Source organism: Trichogramma pretiosum, unplaced genomic scaffold (assembly GCF_000599845.2).
Source record: "Trichogramma pretiosum strain Unisexual culture from Peru unplaced genomic scaffold, Tpre_2.0 scaffold33, whole genome shotgun sequence".
NCBI classification, from domain to species: Eukaryota; Metazoa; Arthropoda; class Insecta; order Hymenoptera; family Trichogrammatidae; genus Trichogramma; species Trichogramma pretiosum.
This window is the reverse complement of record NW_019641610.1, coordinates 1,776,067-1,797,141: the sequence shown is the minus strand read 5'-3', so window position 1 is coordinate 1,797,141 and position 21,075 is coordinate 1,776,067. Positions and strand designations below refer to the sequence as shown.

The 21,075-nt window shown below is 41.6% G+C and overlaps 3 protein-coding genes across 6 annotated transcripts in view; all 3 read right to left on the bottom strand.

Moving 5' to 3' along the window:
- Window positions 1-621: 621 nt before the first annotated feature.
- LOC106648784 (probable cytochrome P450 28d1) lies at window positions 622-4,358 on the bottom strand. The gene is made up of 2 exons (XM_014365870.2): window positions 2,715-4,358; window positions 622-844 (listed from the first exon to the last, which is right to left on the bottom strand). Exon 1 carries the CDS (start codon window positions 4,252-4,254, stop codon window positions 2,743-2,745), a length of 1,512 nt encoding a protein of 503 aa, XP_014221356.1. The 5' UTR covers window positions 4,255-4,358; the 3' UTR covers window positions 622-844; window positions 2,715-2,742.
- A 2,020-nt stretch (window positions 4,359-6,378) lies between these two features.
- Window positions 6,379-7,630, bottom strand: LOC106648712 (odorant receptor 67c-like). Its single transcript, XM_014365790.1, has 6 exons — window positions 7,547-7,630; window positions 7,290-7,488; window positions 6,931-7,222; window positions 6,772-6,871; window positions 6,613-6,720; window positions 6,379-6,558 (listed from the first exon to the last, which is right to left on the bottom strand). The coding sequence occupies exons 1-6, from the start codon at window positions 7,628-7,630 to the stop codon at window positions 6,379-6,381; spliced, it is 963 nt and encodes a 320-aa protein (XP_014221276.1).
- A 2,470-nt stretch (window positions 7,631-10,100) lies between these two features.
- LOC106648983 (protein neuralized) overlaps window positions 10,101-21,075 on the bottom strand; it is a 62,684-nt gene continuing 51,709 nt past the window's right edge. For all 4 annotated transcript variants that reach the window (XM_023458587.1, XM_014366228.2, XM_014366227.2 and 1 more), the window contains exons 2-4: window positions 13,648-13,814; window positions 12,313-12,962; window positions 10,101-12,222 (exon numbers count right to left, since the gene is read on the bottom strand). In XM_023458587.1, the coding sequence (XP_023314355.1) occupies window positions 11,187-12,222; window positions 12,313-12,962; window positions 13,648-13,814 (1,853 nt within the window). In that variant the 3' untranslated portion in view covers window positions 10,101-11,186. The remainder of the gene's footprint in view (window positions 12,223-12,312; window positions 12,963-13,647; window positions 13,815-21,075) is intronic.

The following is a 21,075-nucleotide window of genomic DNA, read 5'->3' as shown; positions in this document are numbered from 1 at the left end:
CAGGGAAACCGTTAATATTAATACTGTGAACTTTTGTACAATATATCGAGTTTTTAACGAATCATGGTAGCATTGTAAATTTTTAAGCTCTTGAGGCGATACGCACCGTTATAAAACAGTTAGGGGACGCTATACGTACATACTTGTTAAGAGCCGACGGCGCCTTCGCGCAACGACGATAGCGTAAACGCACCCAGATCAATTCGAGTGAGCACAGCTATCGGCGGCTGTACTGGCGCTCCGATCTACACAAATAAAACTCTTTGTTTCACTACCTAATTACACTATGTCTGCCTTTATTCAACACGCCTCCTTCCATCCGACTACATCGTCCTCTAGGCCGCGAGTAAGTCGGCAGACACCCAAGGCCTACACTCTACCACTAGAAGTCCACTAGTTAGCCAACAAGTGGTTAATCAAAAATTTTCATAAAAAGCTCATACCTGGAATTAGTTCAACAACAATTTTTTCAAAAAATGGTATTGTAGCTTAATCGGTTGATGTAAAATAGCTGACATCTTATTGTGACCAGTAGTGTTACTGCTTGATCAGCATATTTATTTCTATCAATAATTTATTTATATTTGAATTTTAGTAAATAAAAATTTATTTCATAATAGTTGCTGTTATGAACAAGTGATTTATTGATGGAATTCTTCATCTAAGTTTATTGACTTTAGTTTCAAAAATTTGATATTCATCGAGCTCTTTATCAAACCATCATCAAAAATCATCTTTTTTGTTCAAAAATTTACTGATGACTCTTGTTTCAATTCTATTCGAGGTTTGAATTTTATATGAACGTTTTAAGAAGCTGCAGGTACGTCGCTGATGATTTCATGACCTAAAACACATTTGCAATAGTATTCAGCTGTGAAAAGTGGTAATATAATTGTTTAAAAATAAAAAAAATTACAGATGGAACTTGTTAAATGTTAGATCTAACAAGGAGAGTTCTCCAAGTCCGGGTCACCTAATGTCCTAAAAATTTTTTTGTGATCTCCTAGTACATGATGATGATCCCCCATATAGTTAGTTTGATCCAATGGGCCCTTTAACAATACTTTTACGCATGGTCAAGATTTGAATATTATTTAACTATAATAAATACCATATAATAGCCTATCATGGTATCAGGCTTAAAACAGTAAATTCCAACTGACTGAACAGCATTGTTACTTTGTGTTTTTCAAGTTTTTAAACACTTATTCAAAAAATAAACACTGTAGCTCAATTGGTATACTATGCAAGTCACAAAGAGCGAACTAATTTGAGCTAAAATTAAAGTACTTTACTATAAGTATTGATGCAAAAGATTGAAATAAAACTTTTATATTATTAAACTCACTGTTCCTTCTTTTTCTTCGATTTTTATCACTCTTTATTGATTAAATTTTAAGTGCCGGATTACCTCATCAATCATGCTGGAAGTCGCCAATGATAAAGATAAATAAATCATGTGATTTGGCGATGATACAATCAGTTATGCTTCTTTTTCTTTTCCCCAATAACTAAAATATTATCAATGAAGTGTGAAAAATGGATGAAAAAGAAGGAACAGTGAGTTTAATAATATAAAAGTTTTATTTCAATCTTTTGCATCAATACTTATAGTAAAGTATTTTAATTTTAGCTCAAATTGGTTCGCTCTTTGTGACTTGCATAGTATACCAATTGAGCTACAGTGTTTATTTTTTGAATAAGTGTTTAAAAACTTGAAAAACACAAAGTAACAATGCTGTTCAGTCAGTTGGAATTTACTGTTTTAAGCCTGATACCATGATAGGCTATTATATGGTATTTATTATAGTTAAATAATATTCAAATCTTGACCATGCGTAAAAGTATTGTTAACGGGCCCATCTGATCAAACTAATTATATGGAGGATTATCATCATGTACTAGAAGATCACAAAAAAATTTTCAGGGCATTTGGTGACCCGGACTTGGAGAGCTTTCCTTGTAAGTTTAAAGTTAGGATAAGGAGATAAACCTTTTAGATTATTTGGAAAATAACGATACCTTTATAGATTATGGAAAAATATTTAGTTTGTATAATATGAAGCTTTAAAATTAGTTACATTTCGAGTTTAATTACTTGAATTAGTTCGATGGGTTGGCAATAGGATTGAATGTTTAAAGAAAATATCTTCAAGAGATCAATTAGTGAATTCGTAGTTTATTTGAGTCAGTGAGATACGAATACACGAGGCTCTATAGTTATTAAAAATTTATAATTTAGACAGCAGATTATTTATACTACAACAATTTTATAGAATTGAAAAAAATACATAAATTAAAAAAATTATATATATGTATACTCATACAAAATAGAATTAGATGTACAAGAGAGTGAGCTAAATGTAGAATCAATCTTGTAATGTTTGTGCGTTTAGGCTGTTGTCTGCAGATATCTGCCCAAAATGCATTATATCACTATCAAAACTGTGGAAATGCTCATAGTGTTTAAACAGTACTTTGACGCGATAATTACCCTCAATTATGTTTAACTTTACAAATCTTATATAAGGAGTTGTCAAAACTGAAGTTACGTATTCGTTTTAATTGTGCTCTCTAGTGAACTATCAGTGATCTAATATATTTGTCAAACGTTGCGTCTTCATTTTGAAAATTATTTTCAGATACGAATTGGATTTTATAATAAGAATAATAATCAAAATGATATACAATTAAAGATCTCCATTGATATTTACATTTATGCGACACATTTGGTTTTGAAGTTCATAACGGCAACTTGCGGAATCGCGCCCAAACGCCGTCCTTTGCGTAAGCAAAAAATGCCGTGCGATCCATCTCCAATGGGTTTTTTGACTTTGCCGACGATTCGATCGAGTAGTTGAGCAGCAGCGAGGCCGCAGCGAGCTTTACCAGCATCAGTCCTAGCCTCATACCCACACACATACGCGGACCCTCGCCGAACGCCAAAAACAGATACTTGTGACGCTCGGCTAGCTGCTCGGGCCCGAATCTTTCGGGTCTGAAAGCTTCGGGCTCGTCCCAGTGCTTGGGATCGTTTTGCAAACCCAGCACGGGTATCAGAACGCCGTCACCCGGACGCAGCCGGCATTCGAGCCCGTCCTGACTCACGAGAGTCGTGTTTTGGACACAACGTTTTAACAGCGCCGGCACCGGTGGTATCATTCGCAGCAATTCGTATACCGCTTGCTCCAAATAGTTCATGGCTTTCAGCGCTTCGTAGGTCAGTTGTCCTCCTCCAGTGGTCCGTGTCGCGTCTCGAACGTGCTGTCGAATCTTTTCCTGCTCTTCGGGATGACGCGACAGTTGATACATAAAGAAGGCCAGAGTCGAGCTCGACGTCTCGTAAACGTCCGCGTGATAGATGATAACATCGGCTATGATGCTTTCGACATCATCCTGGGTGTTCGTGTCAAGAACGAATTGCAAAAAATCGTTGGGCTTGCTGGTCTGTGACTGTCTTTTGCGGTGCTTCAGTATGCCTAACAGCATATTCCTAAAAAAGTCCTCGGCGCTCCTTGGGATCATACTGGCGTTGAGAATGGCCGCTGCCTCAGGAATGAAGGTAATGATGGTTTGCTTGACAACGTTGACAAAGTTGGGCACGAAGAGAGACTCAGCGACAACGTGAAACGACTGGGGGTGGCGCTCGTCAGCGAAACTCTGACCCTCGACCCCAAAGGCCGAATTGGCCACCATCTCGCCGGTATATCGTACGAACAATTTCTTTAGCTCCACCTCGTACTCGGCGTCCCTCGACTCGCCCAGTCGTCGCTCGATAAAATCCATCATTTTCGCGCAAACGTTCTGAGCAATCACGAACAAGTGACTCAACTTTTTACCTGAAAGATGGCTGACGACCCGCGCCCGGCTCTTCCTCCATGCTTCCAAGTCGTAAATGAAGAACGGGTTCTTCGCCATAAGCGGATCGGCCTTCTCGTTGATTTTGCAGCCGTTGCGGAAGCTCGCAAAGTCTGACTGTAGGACATGCTTGACAAGGTTTGGATCGCGTAACACTATCATGGGTTTGCGCATGAAGTAAAAGCCAACGACGCTGGAGTCGGCGAAGCCCCGGTATGCTCTATCCGCGAGGTCCTTCAGAGTCTCGCGCATGAGCAAGCTAGGTAGCACGTGGCCAAAACCCGGCACGCAGCCCGGCATTGTGGGTACGTTCTGCTTAACCCAGTAATTATGGGTCCTTGTAAGATACCAATAGGCACAAATGAGCACGAAAATTAATACAAGCAACAGATGCATGATGTTGTCGTAGTTAGCGCAACTGACACTCCACACAAGCACACCTCGTATAAGACTGCGCACAAATCAAGGTGATCTAGCTGCCATCTATTCCAATTAATCTATATCACTTGTATAAGAGTGGCTTGAACTGTCGTTGACATAACGATTTTATGCACAAATGTATATTTTATGTGGGACATGACTCACCCAGTCAGGCGTATACGAGCCAATAATGTATGATAAATTATTGAAAATATAAGAAAATCATCGTACGAAGTTTATCGATTGCAGTTCGGAATATCTGACGATTTATCATAATAGCTTCACAGATAAGAACTTCAAGGTCTATCATATATCTTTTTATTTCAATATCAATAACAATCTCAATTTAACATTTTACAAGATACGATTGATAAATCTACTTGCGGATGAAGTTCTAATATTGTACGAATTTATTAAGGATACAATAATTCTATTATAAAACTTTTCATATGGAGCAAAACATTACAACCACTTCAGATGATACAAATTTTTTTTTTTAATTTTAATGCATATCCGAAAATAGAAATATTTTCATTTTATTAAGAATAAAACCCTTATAGAAACGTTATTCATCAATTTTTATCCATGTCAAGTCGCCCTGATTAGTTCATGATATTCGAAGGCTTAAATAATAAGCAACTTTCAAAAAGAATTATGATTGTTAAAAGCTGAATACTATTCATCTTTTAGGAGAAAAATTGGCCAAAAACTATTCGCTTAGTGCAGCTAAGAATTTCAAGTTTGAAATAAAAATTGAACCATATTCAAATATCATATGTATCATAAGTGAGCAGCGACTAATGACAAATGACTAAACAAATTCGTTTAAGGAGACACACCTGTGTTTATGCCTATAAATGCAAAAACATGAAAATTAAGGATTAATATTAAAATTTTTTGTTTCTGATGTTAAAATATGGTTTTACAGGTCCTTTAACAACAAAATATATGTCTGTAGTTCCTTTTATTATTAAAATTCATCCAGGATTCTTATCTGTGGTGGAAAGGGCTAACAGGATAACCCCATTTTTTTCGAAATCGAGTTTATGACATAAATTACCTATATGTTATGTCTAGTTTAAGGTACAAGTGTCACAAAAGCGGAAAATAACACCTATCGTTAAATATAAGACTGTGTCTAACCAGATAAGTCCACCTCCGCGACCTCCTGCAATACTGAGTCTACTTTGATTTACTCTACTGGAATGGGCGATTGTATATCATCTACTTTGAAAGAAATTTGATTCTTACTGTTGTCTTAATCGAACGAACCTAAATTAAAATTTCAACTACCGCGTGTGATTTGCGCAGACGCAACAGCAGTATACATAGGCATAAATGTAGATGAACTCATAATACAGCGCTCTCAAGTCCTGATGATATAAACAACATTAGCCAACGGTATATCATATAATTATTCAAGGTTCAAAGTAATAAAATATATTTTCAAAAAATGTATAAATAATTTCAGTCATACCTTTGTACTTTTTTTATTTTATGTATGTGGCATTTCTCGTCAACTCTCTTAGTGCCACGCGGCGCGGCAGAATTAAGTCAAATCACTAAATTTGTAACTCGTTGTAAAAGTACCTAAATGCGCCTAGAAGAAAAAAGTAACCAAACCTTTCGATGGAAAATCGCTTCAGCTTTCCGAAGGTCGGGTCAGATTTCCCGAAATTTTACGTTTTATATGGGAAAATCGATGAGAAAACTTTAAAGCTGATTATCTCAAAAACTTCATTTTTAAGATTTTTCTAAATAGTTTAGATGGAAAGATCAGGTAATTTCCATCCTTATGGACATTTTTCAGGGAGGTATTTTTTGATTTTAGCGAGATATCGCGAGAGAAATAAGAAAAAACGTAGTTTTTTCGCGGTTTGTAATCCTTCATTTTCATGTTTTTTCATTTATAGGCATAAACACAGGTGTGTCCCCAAGCAATTTAGACAAAGATAAGCTCTCTTGTGTAATTCAATCAAATCAAGCCAGTAAAAATATTTTCATTCTTACACAGATTTATGATTCATTATATATTACCCAAGTTCAAGGGGGAACGATACTTTAATTTAATAGTTATGTGTAAAAAAAATGTATGAAAATTTAGTAATCTTTTGATAATACCTGGCTAAACGTTGTCATAGTAAGGTATACCATTTTACCAGCGGTCAATCTAGTTGGATAAGAGCTAGAAATTATCATGATATTCATCAAATTCATAGCTCTTTTGCTACTAAAATCATACCATTTGATACTGTAGGCAATCTCGCCTATTTCTTGGCACTAAAAATAAATACTTCAATAAAATAATCAGAAGTTGAGAGTAATTTTACTTACTTTTTGAGTTAGATATTCTCCTATGTGACAAATGATAAAAATATTAAAAACAAATGAAATAAGAAGTAAGGCCCATGTCACCCAAATTAATGGTTTACCACCTAAAGTCTGGAAAACCGAAAATTTTAAATATATTCAAAACAGCTTTTAATTACCTACCATAACAAGAAGGAAACCAGTGAAACAGATTTGAAAAGTGCACCCGATAAAATCGACTAAATTCATGAAATTGAACGTTTTTTCGATTCTTGCCGCCAATCTGTTAACAAAAACAGGAAATTTGAGTAAACAATTTTTCCAAAGTAATAAAATGTATACCTCAAAGCTCGTGCATGGCAAGTCACTATTATCGACAATTTTTTTCGTTGAGTACAATCCAGGTGAATCGTTTTGTCAGTGTTGGTATTGTCGATGTACTGATTCAACAGCATGATCACGATGTCGAGCTGGCCACAAACATGAAGGACATAAGCTGCCATAATACTGCAAATACCAACCATGATGGTATAACGTAGAAATGCGAAAAAATATTGAGCCAAAAAAAGTAATTCGTATTTTGGAGAACTCGACGTCATTACCGAACTATGTACCGTGTAGATAAGAACTTTTGCTAATTTCAACAACAAAAACTCGTTTATTCGTTACAGTGATTATAATGCGCTAGATAGAAAATTTACCTGGAATCGGTAAAACGTGTGTTATATTATCATTGCTTTGTCGAAGAGTTTCAGTTTGATAATTGCGATTTATTGCTCTCATAGTGGCGATCGGTATGAAGGTATTGAAAAATAAACCAGCGGTATACATGAAAGAGGCGAACATAAGACCTATAAATCGTCCAGTTTTAGCATTCTCTTCCATTAGTTTTAGTTCTTTCTAAAAAATTTTTATTAAAATTACTGTACTATTTTAAAGTTCGTACGAATCAAATTACCTCAGCCTTGGCTGTTTTATATCTTTTCCAATCGTCTTCGAGAATGTGCAAAAAATCACCAAGCGCGTTCAAGTTGAAAATCATCGAGCAATATTTTAAGAGAGCCATTAGCCAAAAGCTCATCGATCCGCAGGCCCGAATCCTCTTTACGAGATCCGTCTCTTCCAAAAATACGTGGGCTCCGCAGCTGCTGAACATGAAAACAAATAAGCCAAAAAAGCTGGTTACTTGAAAAATACGGAAAATTTTTATGACATAATTCGTCTTTTCATCCACCGGCCAAATTCCGATTATTTTTAGGAAGTAACGACTCGGGGCTATAGCATAATTCGATTCTACGCATTCCATGTCTAAACGCTGTCAGGAAAAAAGTAAGTGAGTGCACTGTCGATTTTTTTGATACAGTCAAGCTTTAATTAGAGTATGTAGCTTTTGTGAACTACATAAGTTGCTAAATAATGCACACGATTATATACTGCGTAGGGTTAAAAAGATGTAGTAATTTACTTATGTTGTATGTATGCTCTTGAATGATAATCAATCGAACAATTAGTACAGAGAATCAATTCAAATTAAAAAGTTCCGTATTTTTGCAAGAAAACTAATTACAGTCAAATATATCGTAAGACAAAATAATAGCACAATTATTAAATCAAATTTTCTACCATGTTGTTCAAGAATATTTTTTCGGTACACACCACTGAAATAATTATTTGATTCAAAAAATTTGATGAAACTAAAATATTACATTAATCATTTGCCAATAATATTAAAATAAAATAATACTAGTCATTTGAGTGTATAGTGTATAGTGTAGTATTTAAAATTGATGTTAAGAAACTTTGAATTGGAGTGCTCATATCAAAGTTTCGCAAAAAGAGTGGATGATAAAAGAGAAATAAAATATTACAGTTTCGCTATTGGTTTATATTTATGTGAAATTAAATGGAAATTCTATTTTTATAAAACTTTATTTTGTATATTTAAGATACAGCCATTTTTGAATACATGTGAGAAAGTGATAATTCTTTTTTTTTTCCAAAAAGTTCTTGAAAAGTAAGGCTATTAGTTTTCATCATATCATTTAGCTTAGCTAAAATTAGTAAATAAAATGTGTAATAATGTCGCACCTTACACACATATTTATTCCACCACTCGCTAGCTAGGTAAAGATCACATCAAGCTATAGTCTGAAATCGTCTGTTAAGATCAAAGCCAATTGATTAATCTTTAAAGACGGCACTTTCACATCCATCTGATATTTTTCCTACGTAGCATAAAGTCAATCTTATTTCATTCAATTTTTAACTTGAAAATAAAATCCTTTTTCATTATCAATTAATAGTTGAACAACACCCTAAGTCGTATGATAGTTACTTAAAAATGATTCTATCGATTTAAACAAGTACTGCTGCTTACTTTAATAGTAAGTCACCACCAACACCTTTTGTTATCAGAAAGACATATTCTTTGTAAGAAATCCATTCTATTAAGCTGGAGATATTACTCGGAAAAAATTCTGAGTACCAAAATTGATCTATAAAACGTCAAAAATATTTTTAACAAAGATACATTCATTTGCAAATCAATGTAAATTATTGAAACATTTTTTTTTTTTTTTAATTCTTTACTAGCAAGCCATACCATTTGATCGTGAATTTTACGATAAAAATTGACATTGAAACCAATAAACTTTCGACGATGAATAAATGGAAAAAAGGAATTAATGAAACTAAAAAATAAGGCAAGTAATTTATAAAATTTACATGATTTTTTTTATTTTTGTAATTTCTTTACGAAGATGTCACTAATTTCGAAACATCTTCCAAAACATATATACATGCGCAAGTACATATGTACATACATAAACAATTAAATATGTGTATACATACGTACATGCATAATTGAACACTTTTATAATCAAAACTTTAAAATACAATTACCATACACGGGTACTTTTAATTAATCGATGTATTGTCCCGTGGACAAAATAAAATGATGTACAGAATAATTGTATAAATTGTTAAAATTAACGTTGTTCAATATCTAAAATAATAATATACAATGATAAGAAATAAATATAAATTAAAATTAATAATAATGTTATTTACGATTTTTTTTATATTATTACGAATATAAGTTTGTTTTTTCTAGAAAATTCGTCAATGACTTGATATACGATTCACTTAAATGACTATCTATACATAAAATCGTAATTGGAACATCGTTTCCAGTTCTAATAATTTATTTAAAAATTATTTTTTTCTTCCCATACGTATTTACATAAACAGGCATACAAATTTGACACACAGACAAGTAAATCTTGCGTTGTCTGTACAATTTTACTTTTTTTCTGTTCTCGTCAAACATTCGTTTGGTTTTTATAAAAAAATTTTCATCTCGTTACTTATAAACACACATATAAAAAAATTTAGTAGTATTTTCGTGATTCTTTTTGGACTGGCAGAAACTTAAGAAATCTGCCGCTCGCTGGACTAGAGATTTCACCAATGCATTCATGGCATATTTTTCAATTTATCAATATGTATTCGTCTTTAATCTGCATGAGACCGTGGTAGAGCTCCAGTAATTTATAACTATTTTACTTTAATCGTTAATTTTTTATAACATCAATTATATAATATATATTTGGTTTTTTTTCTATAAAGTTTTGTGTAGAATTAGTTATGTTTGTCTATTTCATTTTTTTTATGGGAAAAAGTGCGCGCAACCGCGAGTTTATACGATGATGATTCGTTGCATTATGATCAACATCTATATTGTGCGTTTGGAAATCTTTTATCATTCTTTTTTTCTTCGAAGGCACGGCCTTTTCCGCAGAAGAGAGCCTTATTTGGGCTATATTTAAGTTGAAAAAAAAATAAACCGGCTCGATAGGAATGAAAGCGCGAAACGCTTCTTAAAAATGTTTGGCTTTATGATTTGCTAATTTTTTTTCACTTGTTACAGACACACGCAGACGCACACATTCATACTTTTTTTACGTACAATAATAAAAAATATCGACATCGTCGTCGGTCGAGAGAACACATTATACAAAACTATAATCAAACACGACCACGAGCGAAACCCCCAAAGAATTATCATGCTGAATCTCTTTGGCTATAATATGTAAATTATAAAACTTTTTTCGTCCCGTTTGCATTGCATGTGCGAGTCCGTGATAAGTCTAACAATACAATATGCACATACTCGCACACGTTGGCATGCAACAACTGTTTTAATAGCGAAATATTAGTTGATCACTCTATCAATTCAAAAGTACAAGCATGATACTCTGTGTAGATATATTAGCAAGGTCTGCAAATGCTCAGAGCTTTAATTTAGCTGAAAATCTAAGAAATTCGATTATAAGCCAGATATATAATCATGTCTCGCAGTAAATCTCATTTACTTTTATTGTGCGTAAACGAGTTACTCGATCGACTGAAGTAGCCGCTTCGCCACGTTACCCATGAGTGGCGAAAAACGTAGAGGCTTTGTACCGAACAGGTGTTAACCTGACGAACAGAGACATTCAGCGCAACTTTGGCACGCGGGTGAGATGAGCGCACACCCTGTTTTCAAGTTTATAGCCGGTATCAACGGCTTCTTTGCAAGACGATTCAGGATTATTACTTCAGGATCTGTAGATTCTGATAACGTCGCGGATCTGGGCTCGGCAGAGTGGACAGTGGCCGCCACCCTTTCCGCGCCATTGCTGCAAAGCACACGTGTAGCACATACACATGTGGCCGCACATGTAGAGAACGCAGTCGATACTGCGCTCGTAGCAGATGGAGCATTCGCTGAGCTGACCGAGAGTCGGCTGTAGACCTTCTCGCCACTGCTGCAAGTGCTGTTGCGAGGAGGCCACAGGGGTCTGAGCGCCGACCGGCTCGACGTAGGTGGCCGCCGAGTCGGTCGCCGCGACCGTCGTGGCTGCAGCGGTGCTGTTTCTGTGAGCAGACGCGTAGATGGGTTGCGAGGTCGTCGCAACCGGCGCTGGCGGGTACGCTGGACTCTGAGGCGGCAGGCTAACGACAAGCACGGTTCCACCACCAACGGCTGGCTTGAACTGCACCATCTCGGAGAAGCGAGACAACTCGGTCGAGGCGTTGTTGTGATTGGACGAGACTTGCTGCGACGTTACGGGAACTGCAGGGGCGGCTACCTGCGAAGGGGCGATTTGACGCTGCTGCCTAGTGGGCGAGCTCGGGGCACGGCTGGAGAACATGCGCACGCGCTGAGTGCTGCCGTAGACGTCGACGAAGGCCCAGAGCTGCAGGCTCTGATCGACGTGCATGACGACGTTGGCGGGTCCGCCGTTCTTGCTCATGAGCACCTCGCCGAAGTGCGTGACCGTGAAGGCGATCTCGTCGCCGGGTTGGGGCGAGGAGGCGACGTCTTTGGAGACGACCCAGTACTCGGGTCGGTCGAGCAGCAGATCGCTGTCGTCTGGAAGATCCATGGCAGTGAGATTGGCAGGATCGCAAGAGGTCAGGCCGAGAGCGAGGGCCCCGACGTACATGGGCTCGGTGGCAAGGATCTGAACGACGAGACGCTCGCCGAGGACGAGTGGACGGTGCGTGAACGCGTATCCGTGGCAGAATTCCGTATCGCTGCGAGTTGCCACGCATTGCTGCTTGCTGAAGCAAATGTTGCGACCTCGTGTTCTGAAAGACAAAAATGGTATCTCGTGAGTCCGGGCCGTTTCGGGGAGTCGATACTTGATGAATTTCGCATAGCAGTGAGAAAATACTTACGAATGGAATGGCAGAGGAGCGAAGAACATGCCGGACTGTTGGAACCTGAGCGCCGGTGGCTCGGCAACGACGTCGCTGGCCACGACGGGCTCTATCTGTTGCACTATCGGAGCCGGCTGCTGCGGCTGCTGATGTTGCGGCGGCGACGGCTGATGATGGTGGATGCTGACGCTCTGCATAGCGGGCACGATGATGCGATCCAGATCGCGGCTCGCATTGCTGGCGTCGTCGATGGCGGAATGCCGACTGTGCTGGGCATTGTCCTCGTTGCTGTGCTCCGCGCCGCGGCGGACGTTATTGAAATGCTGACGATTCGGGTCGACGAATTCGATGGCTGTGCTGTTGCCGTAGACGTCGATGATGGCCCAGAGGGGGCTGCGCGTCTCGACGCCGCTGAAGAACACGCCCTTCTCCTCGCCGTTGACGCCGAAGTGAACGTCGCCGGCCGACGTGACGTAGTAGAAAAGTACCGTGTCGTTCTCGGCGAAGCGCTCGGCCAGGGCCTTGGCCCAGTAGCCAGGCTTGTTCGTGAGGTCCGGACAAGCATAACGCGGTAGACCGTTGCGCAGATTTATCGGGTCGTTACTGGTGAAACCGAACCGAATGACGCCGCTCCAGTTGTCCGAGATCTCGAGGAATTTCACGCATACCTGCAAAAAATAAGCGTAACGTGAACATGAGCTCGGGACGAGATAAGATTTTCGAGAGAGCCATGGCTCGTGTCATAATTTTGAATGTTCGTGAGTAGTTTATTTCGAGGAGAGCGCGCCGCTATATGTGTGTGTATGTGTGTCGTGTTTCGAGTGTTTGCTGTACGAGCTCTCCGAGCGAAAGCCGTGTCGCTTTGTCGATGATGTATAGAATATAATATGCCAGATGCGTGTAGACGGATGATGATCTTTTGAATAGAGTCGCTGCTTGCCGAGTTACGACACGCGGCCTCTGCCTCGTGTTAATATGACTTTTGTGTAGGAGAGAGATAAAGAAAAAAAGAGAAAAAATAATGACCCAACTCCTGCGCAAAATAGTCATCGCTATTTCCAGAACGTTTTGGATCTCGTTTAAGGAGCGGACATTCTTCTTTTTTTTTTCCTATCGGATATGCACGATGTGACTCGTAGACGACGATCGGCCAAACGACCCGACTCGAATTATAAATAAAAATGCACCCACACAGCTCATTTCATACCGTTACGTGCTTTCGTAATAATTCGTGCCGAGTCGCGCTTAATGTTCTTCTCTCTCTCTCTCAAGTTCCGCGCGTGTGTACGCATACAGGCCGATGCTTGTGTGCAGATGAAAAACAGAGCCGTAAAAAACGTAAACGGTTATTACCTTTTCGCCAACGCGCACTGGTCTAGCGCTGAATGTGACACCTTTGCAGAAACTCTCGTGCCTCCTGGCAATTGTGTTGCCATTGCAGAGCCTGATGTTGTCGCCGTGCACTTGATGGAACGTCAATGGTGGCAAATTATTCGTTCCGGCGTTCGACGATCTCGGAGCTGCAACACAAAAAAAGAGAAAAAAAACGTTAGTTTTCTTGGCTCAAAAGCGACATCGAGCTCGAGTAAATTTTGCAATCGATATGTATATACATGATGTTTTCAGGGCGCACAAAGGAAAGATGCTTCCGCTGCAGGCGTGTAATTATCCGCGAACGAACGAACGAGGCCCTTTTTTGCGAGTAGCTTCCGAGAAAGAAGCAAAACCGATTTTGATACAATAAGGCTTCGAATCGCATCGAACGATCTCACATAATCCGGAAGTTCGAGGGTATTCAACAGGAAGCGTATAGGTGCTCTCGCTACTCGGCTCACGGGATGGAATCGGGGATACATATGCCTGTAAGGGGTGCAAATGCGCACGGACGCAAACGTACACAGATTTATGGTGCACGTCTCTGTGCGTGGGTTCTGCAGCGCCCCGCAGGACTTTACGATCGGCAGCGCAATTAATCGCTCGGAAAAACCGGTTTTATTGCGCGAGAACCTACATTACACGCATTTAATCGTTAGCCGCTGATTGAGACGATATAAAAAAGTAACAAGAACCAATCGGTCACGTCTCGGTGTATCTTAGTTTTTCTCCAGACTCCTTTTTTTGCAAGCGTTTGGCTTCTAAACTTTTATCTGTCTATTAATTGTCTGCATTATAATAAATATAAAGTTTATATAATCCTCCGAGTCAGTCGGTAGGAAAAGTTATTTCTTCCTACAGCGTATCGAGTATCTGTAAAGAGTAGCGGCGTCGGCGGCGGCGGTGACTGTGTACGCTATACTGCGTATCGTTCCGCAACGCTGAATCTAGAGGCCGTGGGAACGTTATATTCGCGCAGGAAAATTTATTTGTATCTATACGTCCAGACCTACATAGACATCTTGTGGGTATATACATATCGTAAAAATTTTGTGGTTGTGTGCAGCGTTATTACGAACGATGTGTGAATTGACGGGAAAGAGCAAAGCCCGGAGATAAAAAAAAGAAGAGGAGATACACGCGTATACTCGCGATACGTACTAATGAGTGTTTGTCACGAAATACATACACTTTCTTTCTTTGTGCACACGCGGAGCCATTGAGAAATAACATCGAGACGAGAGTGTACAATAAACGGAGCAAGTGAAAATCACGGGGCTTGGCGACGACGAGGACTCGCCGGATACCTGCCGTGCTCGGGTAATTTTTGCCTTTTCCCTCTCTTTGTTTTTGCGCCGCGCAGGCGCTATCTACGCGACTATCCCATTGTCCATATGACTCACCGATAATTCCACTTCCGAAAGTCTCTCTTCTCTTTAAATACGGTACCATAAAAAAAAGAAGCGTGCGGATAAACACACGAGGTTCGAATGCGCTAAATCCCATTTCGGGATATTCCGCGTGCGTAGTTTTTTTTTCTAGTACGCGTGATGCAACAAAGAGAGATGGTAGCTCGAGTACGTGCCCGAGAGTGATGCTGCCGATCGCTCGTTCGCGTAACAGGAGAGAAGATTTAAATAGACTCAATTGGAATCGACGCCCCTGGCCTGTAGCGATTTTCCGATACGAAGCTCTTTTTTTTTCGTTCGATCCCCGTGCGCGCACAATATATATTATAGAAGACTCACGCACGTACGGTGCGTGCGTGCATCGAGTCGTGCGCATCATATATACAAAGCCCGTTCCCACGGGGTATATAATATACACGCTCTTTCTCTCTGACGAGGATTCTCCTCTTCCTCTCTCTTTCTCTCTCTTTCTCCTGCAGCTTTCTTTGCGCGCGGAGCGAGGCTGCAGCCAGGCTTTTTACTCCTGAAGGATTTGCTGCTCGGGTGTTAGAGAGAAAGAGAGCCGCGCGTGTACATGGTCAAACGGTTCTTGCGGTGAACAATCGCGATACATAGGCTGCCGCGCACCGTACATAGCATGTATATGTATTTATGTGCGCGCTATCAGTCGCGAGAGCCAAGCGAGAGAGAGAGAAAGAGAGAAAGAGCACTAGAGAGGTCGAAATAACGGAGCCTATAATATATAAAGCATAGAGGGAGATAGTAGTTTTGCATTGCATTGGCCGCATAAGTGCAGCCTCGCAGTGCGCGTGTTTACGGCGTACGTGCAGCAACCCCGCAGCACGTATGTATCTGTGTCCGACTCCGTAATGATAATCAACGTCGCCGAGTCGAGTCATGAACGAGTATATATAGAGCGGCAAGAAGCATAGGTCTCTTTGTCTCGCGCGCGGGTGATATTATGACGCAATCAGTCGTACATTCTCCTCGACCAACGCGCATTATCTCTCTCTCTCTCTCTCTCTTTCTCTTGGTTCTCTTCTACGAGCAGCTATATAGCTAAAAGTGCAGCTTCGCAAGCCGCGAGAGAGATCCTATATGGGCTAAAAGAAAAGAAGAGCTCCAGAGCCGCAGCAATTGCACTCGAGGAATGCAATAGGAAAAACTATTACGTTGCCTCGTATAATGCACACTACTCTCTGTTGTTGCTGATTGTACCGAGCGCCGATGGATGGACTTTTTTTATATATGTATATAGTTATATACATCTGCGGTCGTACCCGCAGATCAGGGGGGAGAACGAGAAGGCCAAGGGGTGGAGAACCGGCGCTGGGAATGAGAAAGAACGTGAAAAAAAAGTAGGGAGATCGCGTGTGAATTTTTCAGTGCAAGCATCTGCATCGCTTTGCACGTTTATATATAGGTGCGCGTACCAATATACGCACTCGCACACACACACCCATACTCGCATCCCTTCACATCCTGCAATGACTTTTACAAATGCGACTGGCATACATCACTCATTCATATATACGAAGGCGCACGCGCGCTCATGTGTGTGTTTACGTGCGTCAAAACTTTGACATCTGCAACGCGTTAAACGCTGAGCTATTGTTTTTCACGCGTCGATCGATCTGCCGGTGCAGCCCCTTGCACCGATTCGGCAGATGCTCACCCGGTAACGATCGATCGCGCGTCGAGAAGCGATCGATAGTGCAACGCGTTTCGTTGGCGCGACTGATAAAAAAAACTACGTGCGAGAAATGCGTTTAATATTTTATGACATCATGACTCACCGGCCAATCGAATACGAGCGACCCTAGCAGCTCTCCTCACTGTCAAAGGTCTCCGATGGTTCGTTCTCGGATTATAGAACAGCGGGATGCTCATGTTGACGACGGCGAGCTGGGCACAAGGTGAAAAATCTTCGCCGAGAAGTCGGAGCAGAGTGTCGAGGTCCTCGCGCGCGCGCACGAACCGAGCAACTCTTTTTTTGTCGATTGTAAACACTGGCCTCTCTTCTGCAGACGGGCAGAAAGAAAGAAAGAAAGGATGCGAAAGTATTAAAGCGACGCGAACGGAGTGGAGAACGCGGGCGGAGTGTACGACGCCGTACGAACGACTGCTGCTGCTCTTGACGCTTGAGCTTGCCAGGCCTGCTGCTGCTTGTTGCTGCCTGCTTGCTTACAGGCACACGCACACAAGCTTACTTTCGCTCGTGTCTATGTATAGCAACCTATGTGTGTACAAGAGAGAAGGTCCCACCAGCTGCTGTTGCCGTTTCTGCAGTATGGCCCCGCCGCCGCCGCCGCAGCCGCTCACTTTGCTCCCTATACGTGTCCCTATGCCTCTGTGTTGGTGTGCCTGCGTACGAGTATAAAGCAAGGGGGAGCGCTGTAACATACTCACGTACACGCCGAGCGTATATAAACTTACTCACACAGCCGTACGAGCACACGTACAGATATTCGCGGCCTATCAACACAAAGGCGCGGCTGCTTCTTCTCTCCTTCTTCTCCACTCGGCTTTTTTACTTTTCTTTTTTTTTTATCTTCACATTGGGTTATAAGTTCGAGAACGAATCAAGTGTTGCGTGTATTCGCAACTATGTGTATACGAGAGATACGAAAGTGAGAGATGATGGCTCAAAGGCAACACAAAAAGGATTCAAGAAAGGTGATGGAGGAGGAGGAGGAGGAGAATAGAGAGGAGGTGGAGAAGCTTGTTAGGATTGACCTTTATCTATTCCATGTGTGCGAGTGTATCCTTACGGCCGTTTTGCTTCGAGGCCTTTCTCTCTGTTGATCCGCGGTGTAGGTGCAACGAACCCTAATGCCCCTTCTCTCTGTCTTTCTCTGTCGGGATCGCGCGTCTAAGAGCGCACTGCAAGTTCTAAGCGCGATAGAGCGCACGGAGCGCAAAGAACTGTATACTGCTACGTAAACGCGCAATTTGCCAATGTTTGCATACTGGATGCATGCGGTGCGCCAAGCCAAGGATCTGGGTCGAAATTATAATTTGTTGGTAAAACATACGCTGCTCCGAGTTTTCATTTTTAATTAAAGCGATCCCCGACGTACATAATATGGATGCTCGCGCGCGAGAGAGAATGAACGAATAAGGGAGAATGCCTAGTACGTATATATAGGAGGATCGAGAGCGTCAGTTGCTAAGTATATTTACAAGGGACGGAAAAAGAATCGAGCAAAAGGCAGATGGATGTGCGTCGGTACGGGTGCGCGCAAGCAAGAGAAAAAGAGCGAGAGAGAGAGAGAGAATTTTTAAGCCAACGGTCCCGCGATACGTAAGCGCGACAACAGCAGCATAGCAGCCACCTGGTCCCCTTGAAAATGAGGGTTAGAGAGGGGCGATGAAGCACTATATATGTGGCTGCACTGGCCTGTACAACAATATAGTTGACGCTTTCTCTCGCTCTCTCGTTCGTTCCAGTCTGCATGTGTATGCGTATGCCGCCCTTATACGTCCCCGAAAATTCCAACAGGGTAGCTTCCGAGCGAACAAAGAGCGGAGCCAACGCACCGGTAGGGGAAGCGAGCGAGCGAACGAGCGATCGTACGTACACATATTACGATCCGGTGTGTTTACCGGTGCATGTGTACGTGTACAAAGCGAGAGAACGAGGTGATTAGAACATTTTTTATGCTCCTCGAGAGTTTGCGAAAAAATTATTTATTTGCAAAATCTGCGCTGCGCGTTGCAGTGCTTTTGCGCTCGCTCGCAGTCGATACGTATCGCACGAAGTGCGGAGCCGCGCGCAGCGCCGTTAAATATTTGACAAAGCGAACTGTCACTAGCGAAATGCAAAGCCAAGTGAGAGAGAGAGAGAGAGAGCGAGCGAGCGAGAGAGGAGACTCGTTTGAACGCCCCCATGGAATTCGCACCCCCGCGCGCTCGCCATCCCAGCGCCAACGCGCACTCGTACAGTGACTGCATGGGGGTGCGAGTGAGATAGCTAGACGCTCATATATAGGAGGCTGTATCGATCGACTCGAATTTACGTGTAGACCTATAGATGTATATGTGCATTCGTACGGAGAGCGAGCGAACGAGGCAGGACCAAAGGCAGGCAGGCGGTAGCAACGAGTGCCCAGAGACAGGAGCAGCAGCACCACCTCCACCAGCCACCAGCATCGACGCCGCACACTGCCAGTGGTAGAGTGCTGTTGTCAGGCAGTACGCATACATATATACGTGTATATATATCATACATACGTATCCTCGCGCAGCCGAATGAGAGAGATGCCTGCCTCTGCCTATGCGCTGCATGCTAATTTTCATTTGCCCGGGTCAAATGCACACAGAAAGAGAACAAATTGCCGTACGTTCTTTTTCTGTCCTTTTTCGTGTTGCTTTTTTTTATTCCTTTTTTTTTTTTTAAATAAAAACTTGGCAAAAAATTCGAGGCGAAATGTTTTTTTAAAGATAAAACTGAAATATAGAGATATTATGCAGTTGCGATGCCCATGGAATAAGATGAAAGTGAGTAAGGTACTCAAGAATCGTTTTGCATGTAAACGAAGCGGTAGCAGTAGATAAAGCGCTAAGAGAGTCGTAAAGAGAAATATATTATACTTGTTTCTTATGGACTTTATGAGCGCACTTATGCTCATTTTCTTCCGCTAGGCTGTGTGCTGTATGTTTTTATTTCAACTCTACTCGAAACTGTGGATTACCAGAGCAACGACAAGACTCGGGAGCACCTTACGACGTCGTACGCGCTCGTGCACGCTCTCGCTTCTGTCAAACTTTAATCTAGATTTTTGACGTTCAACATTCCCACGATGCGTGCGGAGGAGCAGCAGCGTTATTATTTTTGTGAAATCGCTCGACTTCCTCGGGTAGTTAAAGAAACAAGCAGTGCCGAAAAATTACTATCTAGATCAATGTCACGAGATAGCGAGCTCACATGCGTAACGCCGTTCACTCCTTGAGATATCGTGTCTTTGAACTTGGGGTCAACGCTTCGGAGCGTGGCGTTACACTGCTCCAAAATGAAAGGCCCTTTAATTGGCCAGAAATGTTTTGATTCTCGAAAGTTGCATATTTGCCGTGTATTATTCGGGGCACATCCACACAAGTGCACAGATACATAAGGACATGCGTGTCTCGAAGAAAAAAGACAGGAAGCAGGCTATCGCTTTTCGACTTGCTCTTCCTGCCGGACGTTGCAAGTCTGTTTCCCTTTTTTGAATATGTATATACGTGCACTTTGCATGCGTTGCCTCAAGTGGCAAGACCTGCGCTGTACGTCGTGCGGGTGTGTGTTTTTTATAACTCAGTGGCGAATCATCGGGGTATTATCATCGGAGCGAAATAGAAGGAGCAGCAGTAGTGGATAGCGACATTTGTTCCATTATGGAGCAAACTCGAGCGCGACCCCAGAGAGCGATAGAGCCTAAGCACTTAGTAAAAAGTCAGTCGTCGGTCCATTAAAAAAGGGGCCAAGATGTGCTCTCTCGCGCACCATACGAGATAGCTCCGTATGTATCGCGGAGGCGGTGTGCGTATGTCCCTTGGAGACGCGCCTATAATAGACGAGAGACGTTTTAATTTTTTCGTTTTTTTTTCTCCTTTCAACAGCTGACATGTAAATCTCGCGAGGCATACAGTCTATTTTATAGGCTCACGAATAACCAGTCTACAATGCCAAAACCTAGCAGGGATCGGTGGCGACACACGAGGAAATGTCACTTCTCGCTGCTTAAATAACGAAACGCACCGATTGCCCTTCACCTGTGTGCGCGAACGCGTAAACTTTGGTTCCGTTTCCTGTCCTTCGGCCGGGCAGTCATCGTGGGCTTCTCTGTCTTTCTCTCGGCTACGTGTAGCTTCTCTACTCCGCGCAGTCTTTGTTGCGCTTCTACCTTCTCGCGAATATAAGTACGTGAGAAGCAGCAGCAGCAGCAGCAGCAGCAGAGGAGGCATAAGAAGAAGTAAGAAATGAAAAAGAAAAAGAGAAGTAGCAGCCGAAGGATTA